This window comes from Palaemon carinicauda, chromosome 1 (genome assembly GCF_036898095.1).
Source record: "Palaemon carinicauda isolate YSFRI2023 chromosome 1, ASM3689809v2, whole genome shotgun sequence".
Classification (NCBI taxonomy): Eukaryota; Metazoa; Arthropoda; class Malacostraca; order Decapoda; family Palaemonidae; genus Palaemon; species Palaemon carinicauda.
The window spans coordinates 287583962-287594062 of record NC_090725.1 but is presented as its reverse complement, the minus strand read 5'-3'; the positions used below and the strand labels follow the sequence as shown (position 1 = coordinate 287594062).

Genomic DNA, 10101 nt, shown 5'->3' with positions numbered 1-10101 from the left:
ATGATGGTATATATTTACTGAACATCTGTAGGTTGGAAGTAGCTATCCTTGTATACAACAATAATGAGGGACGAGTTTTGGAAACCAAGGTTTCAGAGTAGGATGTGAAAATAAGAGGCAATTACCGGCATGCATTATAATCGTATGATTAGTAGAATGGTGTCTTTGTCCGCTAACTAGCCCTATAGTCAATTTTTTTAGTGAGGCAGATTTCCACCGACTCTTAGGGAAGTATTGGTCGGAAGTATTTTTGTCCGAATACTTCCGACAATCAGCTATCAGGAAACTTTTCCTAGTTAAAAGGGCACTCCTGCGAGTCGGGGCAAATCTGCCTCACTAAAAAATATTGACTATGGTAGTAGAGATGATTACAGTTTGCAAGGGTGTGTTAAGCCTCACATGATAATAACACGCAAACACAAGAACTAGGTTAGACGTAATCTCTATGATTTAGTTGAATGCGATTTAGCCAACTCGTGTACGCTGATCTTCAAACAATCCTTTTAATGGATTGTAAGCTAAAGTGTTTTAAGGTTACTCATAAAAGACAAATGACAGGACAGTGTCCTATAGTCTGACCATATATACATATGATTAGCATGCAAGCCCCCTCCCCATTAAGCTATGACCAGGAAGGGCCAGGCAAGGGCTGCTGACCACTCGCTAGGTAGACCTATAGGATCCTGCAAGCCACATAGCTCACAATGGTGGTGACGTTGCAAACATTTTAAATTGACTACCGTAACCCAGGAAATGTATTTCTATTAAAGTGTCCTTTTAGTTTTGTATGGAATACTTTGATATTTTGCAGGAAAGGAATTTTACTCATGGAGCTGAATTGGTATGGTTGTGTTTATTTTTGTTATTGCAACATTAGAAATAATAGTGTTATAATTCTTGGTAGCTTTTGGATGGCTGAGAGTAAAGCATTTTTATAAAAAAGATAGGATACACAGGAAGATAGCCATACTGTATCTGCGCCTTAATTAAGAATAATGGCTAAAAAAAGAATTTCTTATCGTAAAGAATTACAATATTTGATGGTCCAAATAATATATTGTCCTATGAATAACCGAGTTAACGATTACTGTAGCATGTACTGAAGTCTTAAGACAAGATTGAACAATGAATGAAAGTACTAAACCGTATGTACTGTTGGTTAAGAACATAATTTGAATGTAAAGAAGAAAACAAAAAAGTCCAAATGCTCTTTGATAACAGTTACTTATTTTTTCATCTGATGAATGTCTAATTTGTATCAAAAGTACAGGAATGATTATATAAGGCACTACAAATGAATAAAAAATTGACACCATTTCACCCTCTGTTAAGAATTGCTATTATCAGATAAGTAGTGATAAAGTTAATCACTGTATAAAATTTTAGTTATCTGATATCCCCAAATACCTCAACATGTGCACTACTGTAGATAAGAAATTCTTATTTTTGTTAGTTTTTTAATGAAATTTCTTGTCCTTAGTAACAGAAAAGTTAATACCTGTACATGTGATCAAGTTTCATAATTTACTCGTGCCTTTTCAGCAAAGGAGATGCAGTAGTACTGTACTTTAATAAAATTATTACTTCACGTAATGCACTTAACAATTTGGTGGTATTCTTAACTTAACAATGGCTTTTAGAATTTGGTTAGGTTGGTTTATGCCTTTTTTCTATTTTTGATAATATATAAGTACAGTACTGTATGTCTGAGGGAAATCATCAAAAGATTATTGTGAAAATTGTTCCATACATTTAAATTAATGATTCTTTTTACCTTATTATTAGCAGATTCAGTTGTTTATGTCATTCATATCTCCTTATTGTATGGGAAATAGTGAGAAAATTGTGATCTTATATGTGGCTTTGTAATTCATAACTGAAAGGTTGGTAAATGATGTAGATGAATTAATAAGAGTAAGTGATTAGGATTATCTAATAACTTACTATGCATAATCTTAATTTAGCACAAAGTAAAGGTAGTAGAAGATTGTTAATTTTCAAAAAGACATTGGGCAGTACCACATCTCTTGGCTGTACAGCACATATACCTATGCTAAAGCTATGTTAACTTTGAACAAGAATAAATATGTTGTTTGGGAAACTATATGGTATCAGTATGCAGAAATCTACGTTAGTAAAGATATAATGTGTCATTAGTCAAAGTATTTTCTGGTTAGTGTGCAGTATAATACTTGAAAAATTCACAAAAACAAATAATTGATGAAAATTTTACCGATTACCTTTTTATATACTTTGTGCATGTAAATTATGGCGCTAAGTAGCCTTCATGTAATAGTTTACGTCTGCTCTTGAAGAACCTCCAAAAAATTAAATCTTGCTACTTTTAATGTTGAGATATCCACTTCAGTTGAGATAAGATCCCTTTATCTGTGGCTTCACATTATCCAGTGTGAAGCTTTGTTTTAGAATAAAGGACAAAAAGAACTTCAAATGTCAAACTAATCCTTTCAAAATGAGGTCTAACGGAGTTAGTAGCAAGAGTATACCATCCCAGAAGTCTTAACAATGCATAGGAGTATAAGAATACTGTACTTACTTTTCAACATTATTTGTTGCATCCGACCGGGTTGAACTCCATAGAGTACAGTGAATTGCTCTGATGGCGCATCAGTGCAATTCACGTAGTGTACTGTAGGTATTACCTGAGGATTTCAGAAGAGTTCCTTTGGTCCCTAGCAGCACATGATTTGTAGCCTTTTACTTTGCCTCTATTCTTTTTTTCCCTCTTGCTGTCCAACAATCTTTTCACACTTCAGGGTTTTCTCCCAGTTTCACTTTCTCAGTGATTGACCTCACATACCTCAGCACTGGGCAGTGTAGCCCGAATGAATTCAAAATCCAATCCAAAAGGGTTGGAAATGAAAGACTTGAAGAGACGTATGAATTACCTAGATTTGAGTATTAGTGATGAAGTGAGTGGAAGAGGCAATTTCCACCAGTTTCTGGTTGCTCTATTTGATGATTCTTGCAGTTTTCAGAATGGCAAGTGTATGTAAAGCCTCTCGGGAAAAGTTAGAGTTTATAACAGAGATACTTTTCATCATTCCTTGGTGGCAGACATCATTTGTATGGTTTCATCTTCTGTTTAGTGAAAAATTCATCAGTGCATTTGAAGTTGAAGAGACCTTCCTTCTACCATACAAGTCTCCAAAAATTACCCACCTGAACCTGTACACTATAATGTTTTTCTCATGAAAAAGATTAAATAGTCCCTTAAAATATGGAGAATGGAAGGTGTGTAGTTATATAGGTAATGTGTTGACATGAAGCTAGCAAAGGAGACAGGCTCAAAACTTAAGTTCTCAGTTGAGTTTTTGTTTTAAGTAGAGTACTGTATTGTAATGAGTATAATCAAAGTTAGCATATAAAATTGTTGAGAAATGATGCAGAAGACCTGAGAAAGGACACAAATACTTTGGAAAACGTCTGGAAAAAATATGAATAGATTACTGTACTAGGTGAAGAAATTCTTGTAGTTACAACTGAGAAAAAATATGGAATACTCTAGGTGGAATGGGAATGATGAGAGATTTAAAGGTGTAATCATAACTTATTAAGGTACTTATATCTTAGCATAACCCTTTGTTTGTGTGCGCATACAGTTGTCCACTAACAATTGAAGTGGAAAATAGTACTTGAGGTAGGTGTTTATGTTTTAGAAAAACAGTAATGTTCTTGCCTAAGTTTATGTAATTAGAAACTCGACAGAGTAGGCTGAGATATTTGAATTTTAAATATTATTCATATTGTAATTTTTTATATGCTAATGCCATGTATGGTATTAAAAATAGCAATAGTGGCATAATAAGAAAACTAAAGAAGTCAATTGAAGTTGGAGAATTCAAACTCGTATTTATTGAGGAGAATCAAGTCTTTGAAACATGCCATACACGCTTTACTTATTTCTGCTAATTAGATTTTGAGAAGAATTGATCTGACAGATTAAAAGTTTCCTGGTAATTTGGAGGATTATCCAGTTAGACTCACCACAGAATAGTGACTGAATACAAATGTTATGATTTTTTTTTATAAGGCTGTGGATCTACCATAATTGAAGTCAAGGGTTAAAAATATACATAGATGTGAATGGCTCCATTGTGGCATTCGGTTTTGATAATGCATTTGATTAAATTTTACTTGGATTTTGTATTTTCAGGTGTATTAGTAATGGAATGATTAATAATAAATATTTATATTTTAATTTTTTATTCCTTCTTTTTATAGGCAAACTCTACCGTCAAAATGGTTCTTGTTGAACGTTCCATGAGTGAATGCTCGGACGACATAGATATTCGTCCGTTGGAATTAGCGGATCTACAACGAAGACTTTCAGAGAGGTAATATATTTTTGATACTCTAGTTACTTGCTGCTTATCACTTAGAGTTTAATACTATTATAGAAGTAAGAAAGTTGACCTGATATTATTAAATCGTACTGTATCAAGTTTTTTTACTCTTTCTTGCGCAATCCAGAAACCTGTCGCTGTAATTTTATTAAAATAACTAATATCATGGCCATTAGAATACATTTTGAAAAGATTTATTCATTAATTTTTATAACCATCATCCAGATTTTGTATCATGAGATGATGGAGTATAACTTTCATATCATGAAAATATGAATTAAGGCAGTTCAATAGTAGTTGTGTGGAATTTTCTTGTATTGATGATACAAGATTATCATATGTTTTTACATTGTAATGAAAAAGTATTTAATTGAAAGTTTGTTGTCGATTTCAGTAAGATATTGGAATAACAGACTGTTTAGATTATGCAGTGCTCTTTATAACAAGAGTTATCTATTAAGTATCAAGAGTATTAAGAGCTAGTTTTTTCTTTGAAATTAGAATTATTTGTTTAACCAAAAGCAATAGGACTTGGAAATTTATCTTTTATTGTCCTGCCCCAAGGTTTAATTTTTTTCTGTCTAGTTTTACTTAAGATTTCATGAACTTGCTTCCACTTTTTCGGTCTGGGACCAGCTTTCATTCCATTCTCGCTTGGGATCAGGTCCCTTTCATGAGCTGTTGACTAGACTGCTCAACTGTTCTTTTGTACTCCATCCCATGTGAACTGTTTGCTGTTACAGCGTGGTCTTCTGTCGTATATACCATTTTGAATCCCTAGATACACCTTTGTGCTGATTGGCCTCACTGGTCCAAATGCTTGGCTATATAGGCCAAATTCTTACATCCAATACATCCTTCCCATCAGTCACCTCTGTGATTATGACCTCTTATTTTGTTATTGTTTATACATTGGTTGCCAAGTCAGTCCCCTGAAGACATGCAACTGCTGTTTCAACCGTCAGCAGTTTACCCCTGATATGTTGCCTATACCAATCCCCTTTGCAGGCTGAGCTGTTTTCTTTACCTGTTTTTTTGTTTATATGGGGCTAAGAATGATCTGCTAACAACATAGAGCTTGTTGGTTCCTGTGGCAAAAGTACAAGACATCTTCTATGGAATTCTTCCTGCCTGAAGCCTTTTGTCACTTGGTATTCGTGCTGTAGGTTTGTAAGCATAAGTTCATTCTTCTCCAATCCATGGTATTTTGAAAGAGCCATCTTTTTTTTATCAATATTTGTCAAAAAGAGTTCATGCCCTTCAGACCTCTCCATGTCCAGTGGACATCATTTCTTTTTTAGATTCTTGGTTAAAATTAAAGGCCTGAGTTCTGTTGGTTTGAATAGGCCTCCAGATTGGACTCTACAAGTAATGTAAACTCATCCATGTGACACTCTTCCAGTTGGGTTTAGAATCGTAAGTATTCCCTTTGAAGGGTTAAAGGCTACTTATGAATGGCAGTGGCAAGGGACAGTGAATTTGGCCTATCAAGCAGGACAATGTCGTAGAGACTGTCCATACATACATATGATCAGCGCCCAAGCCCCTTCTCCACCCAAGCTAGGACTAAGTAGGGCCAGGCAATGGCTCTTGACACCCCTAAATCCTTCACAAGTAATCTTCAAAATACCATTAATTCTTGTTCAGTTACCATGATGAGACTTTTATCCTTTACTGTACCTGCCACTGAGGTAATGAAATGGGTATGTCCCCCCTATAACATCCATTTGCTAGTGGAACTGACGAAGGAAATATCTGTTCAGAGCCTATCCCTGCTTTAAGATTTTCTACAAAATTAGAATGGGAATGAGTAGAATATTCAAGTTTGGTATGATCATGAGCCATTAGGATTGCCAAACTGCTTGTTATAATAAAGGCATTCTTACTGTTTCCTAGTTCTCCTGTCAAGCTGATCTTGTCTGTATGCAATCACTCCTCTTCACTCCAAAAATTAGTTGTCGTAATTTTTTATTGAAGTGAATACAGCTGTGTCTGGCAGCATATCACTCAGATCCAGTTCTCCTCGATGTCTTTCTAGATGTGACTTTTGGGAAATACATTTGGATATACAAAACCGGTAGGGTCACTTAACAACTGGTGTGGCTCCTGACAAAATTCACCAGGGCTACTATTTCATGAAGGCATCAACACTTAATGCAGTTAAATGGCTAGGATTTTATCCACTTGGAAAAAATACTAATTATATTTAAAATTTGTAGTGTTTTTTGAGTGTGGAGACTTATAATTGTATTCTCAAAGGCCTATATTTTTTATAATTTTATATCACAGCCATCAGTCGTTCTTTAAAGCCCTTTGCCATCTTTTATCCCTGAAAGTGAAACAAGTTTGCTAATTAATTATTTTGATGAGAGGGATGTCCATTCACTTGATGTCTATTCTAGAAGAAACTTTCACATCACCGAGTGTAAGGTGGTGCCTTCCCTGGTGCTTGAGCTTAATAAAATATAGGTAATAAGTTATAGAGATTCCAGAAGTTTCCTCCAGCACTTTGAAAAGTCTTAATAAAAGGACAAATCAGTCAGAGATTTGATCTGCATTGGTAGGCTACTTCAGTTTTATTAAAATCTTTGTATTGATTTGAGTCTTCCCCACTTCTCTCCAAAAAGACAAATTTGTTGTTATTCCCCCCTCTCCCCTTTTTCGGTCCCTCTTACCTTTCATAGCTGTTCTAGACAACACAATAAATGATCAAAAATTGTATACTTGCAACTGAAGTAGGCTTACCTAGGAACTACTTACCTAATCATCCTCTTCCTTCTGTAATTTTAATGTCAGGGTTTTCTGCTGGGAACAGATTATGCGATTTTCTTTAGCTTTGATGTACATAAAAGCTTAAATTTTAGATAAATAATTTTTGTTTTAAATATAATTTGTTCCGTAACCGAAATACAAACCACGCTATTTACATTGGGTTTACCTTTTAGCGCAGCTGAAATGACGAGCCATTTGTTTTAACGAGGGTTAATTACCCCCACGCTAGTTAGCGGGGGGTAGGGGAAGGGTAGCTTGCTACCCCTCCCCCCCCCACACACACACACACACCGGTGACTTGCTTCACTTCACTTTTGGCTCGGCGGTGAACAGACGTGTCTGTCCATCGTCCTCGTTGACAGCCTTTAATCTTTTTTCTGCTTTTTCTTTACTACAGCTTGTGTGTGTTTGAAGTTGACTACCTATTATATTATCTTTACTATGCGTACGTGCCCTGGTGTTGCCGGCCGCCCTTGTGGGACCTTTATGTCAGCTTTGGATACGGATCCTCACACCCTTTGCCCTCAGTGTCGGGGCCGACGGTGTGACCAGGAAAACGTGTAGTGAGTGTAGAGAGTGGTCTGCCTCCCAGTGGGAGAGGTTTGGCCGCCGGCGTAAGAAGAAGTCCAAGAGAGACCGTTCTCCTTCGGGGGTTGCCTTGAAGGAGGAAGGTTCTCGGGACTCTTTTTTCGCCGCCCAAACCTCCTCCGAAGCTCCCCCTCGTTCGGCTCCTAAGGAGAGTCGGCCGAGTGGGAGCGCAGGCCCTAGTTCTGTTTCCCGACCTTGGGTTGGGGGAGAGGGCGTTGCCTCCCATAGCGGGGCGGTTCCCCCTCCTCCTCCGGGGGAAGTTATTGATAATTCATTGTCTAATGATGATCTTTTACAGATTTGGGCTTCCCTGGGGCTTAAGGGCTTGCCCTCCAGGGTCGCCTTGATTGACCTTGTCTCGTTGGGGGCAGCCGTCAAGCAGTCGCCGGCGGTAGCAGAGGTAGACCCTCTGTCTATCGTCGACGTGGTGGTGGCAGAGGCCTCCGACGGGGCGGGGCAATCCTCTGCAGGTGCAGTTGAGGATGATGGTGCTGACGGCTCTCCTCCCCCTTCCGTACATCCTTCGAAGGGGGAAGTGAGTCCTACGGGCTCTTCTGCTGTTCAGCTTCCCTCTAAGGGAAGTGCCTTGACTGAGACTCCCCTTCGGAGGACTGATGGTCCTGATGATCTTCCCCGTGGCCGCCTTCGCCGTAAGGCTCACCATCCGCTGCGTCGCAAGGGCCTCCCTTCCCCTTATAAGGGGGTTAAGAGGCGCCTTTTTGGGTCTTTTTCCTCCGAAGGGGACTCTCCTCGTCGTACTCAGCCTACAGCTCCTGCTCCTTTGGACCTCTCTGCAGACCGTTCTCCAACTCCTGCTAGAACTTCACCTTCTGAGGAACTCGTCACCCGACGGGCAACGGTCCCTTCGGGGCAAAGGGATTCTTCCCTTTCACGTGCAGTGTTAGCGCACAGGCGCTCTCCTGCTTGTCAGCGCTCTCCTGCTCGTCAATGCTCTCCTGCTTGTCAGCGCTCACCTGTTCTCCGGTGCTCTCCTGATGTTCGCCCTCCTCGTCAGCGCTCTCCTGAGGACATCCTACATCCTGTGGTTCCTGAAGAGCGCTTAGCGCGCCAGCATTCTTCTGCTCGCCCTTCTGCAGTGTTAGCGCACAGGCGCTCTCCTGCTCGTCAGCGCTCTTCTGAGCGTCAGCACTCTTTTGAGGATCATCGCCCTTCTGCTCGCCAGCGCTCCCCTGTGGTCTTTGATCATCCTGCAGTCCCTGTTGGACACCCTGCGCCCATCAGTCTCCTGAGCTCTCTCGCGATCCTCATCTTGTGTCTACTCAACATCGTCCGCGTTCTCCAGCGCGTGTTTCTAAAGCACATGTTCGCCCACGCGCCTACGCTCTTCCTGTTCCTGTTCGTGAACGCGCCGCGCCACCTGTTCCTTCACAGGATCTCACGCGTCCCCCCCTTGCTCGCCAGCGATCACCTGCTCGCCAGCGTTCACAGACGATCCTAGTATCGCCTGTTCGTCAGCGCTCTCCTACGCGTCAACGATCACCTGTTTATCGGTGATCTCCAGACCGCCCGCGTGATTTACAACATGCGCGCACGCGTTCTCCAACGCGTCGTCGACCAGAGGTTCTAGAAGGACATGGTTCGCCATCTGCTACCTCGCCATCGCGCGATCATTCACCTGCGCTTCCTGCGCGCTATCGCTCGCCAACGCGTCACCATGCGACAACGCGCCATCGCTCACCTGCGCGTCAGCGTTCGCCAGCTCACCACCGATCGCCTGCTGATTTACGTCGCCAGCGACCTTCCTCGCCCACGCGGCAACGCGTTCCCTCGCCATCGCGCCAACGCATTCGTTCGCTGACTTGGGCACACGCTCGTTCACCTGTACACCCTCGCGACCGCTTGCCTGCGCGCTCGCGCGATCATTCTCCTGCGCGCCCGCGCGATCGCTCGCCTGCGCGCCCGCGCGATCTCTCGCCTGCGCGCCCGCGCGACGATAGTTCGCGGCGAATTTCGCAGCCAGTGGTAGCAGCAGCAACGCGTGTTTCTAGATAGCGCTCGGGATCGCCTCCATCCAAACGCAGGACTGTAGTGCAGGACAAGGAAGACACTGCGGAGAGGTTAGTGCATCATTCTTCCCCCCCTTCTTTTCAGGCAGGTACTGTGGTGTCCACTCATAAGGATCGCCCGATCCCTTTCCCTCCAGCGAGGATTTCGGACTCTGTGTCCGTTGAGCAACAGACTTGGTTTGGTCCTCTGATGTGGGCGTAATGAAACCAGCACTCGCCGATCAGGGCAACAAACCAACGGGTGCCTCTCCTACGCTGAAGAGAAAGAGAGGAGTGGACTTCGTGGTGACTTCCCCCAGGTCGAAGTTGGTTCCCAAGAGGTCTGTCGCGAAGCCCCCTTCTCCTGT

General features: G+C 41.2%; 1 protein-coding gene across 4 annotated transcripts in view; it reads left to right on the top strand.

Moving 5' to 3' along the window:
* The window catches only part of LOC137657503 (eukaryotic elongation factor 2 kinase-like), a 73724-nt gene that overhangs the window by 872 nt on the left and 62751 nt on the right, over positions 1–10101 (top strand). For all 4 annotated transcript variants that reach the window (XM_068391843.1, XM_068391848.1, XM_068391860.1 and 1 more), the window contains one exon: positions 4246–4358. In XM_068391843.1, the coding sequence (XP_068247944.1) occupies positions 4264–4358 (95 nt within the window). In that variant the 5' untranslated portion in view covers positions 4246–4263. Of the gene's footprint in view, positions 1–4245; positions 4359–10101 lie in introns of those variants that run through there.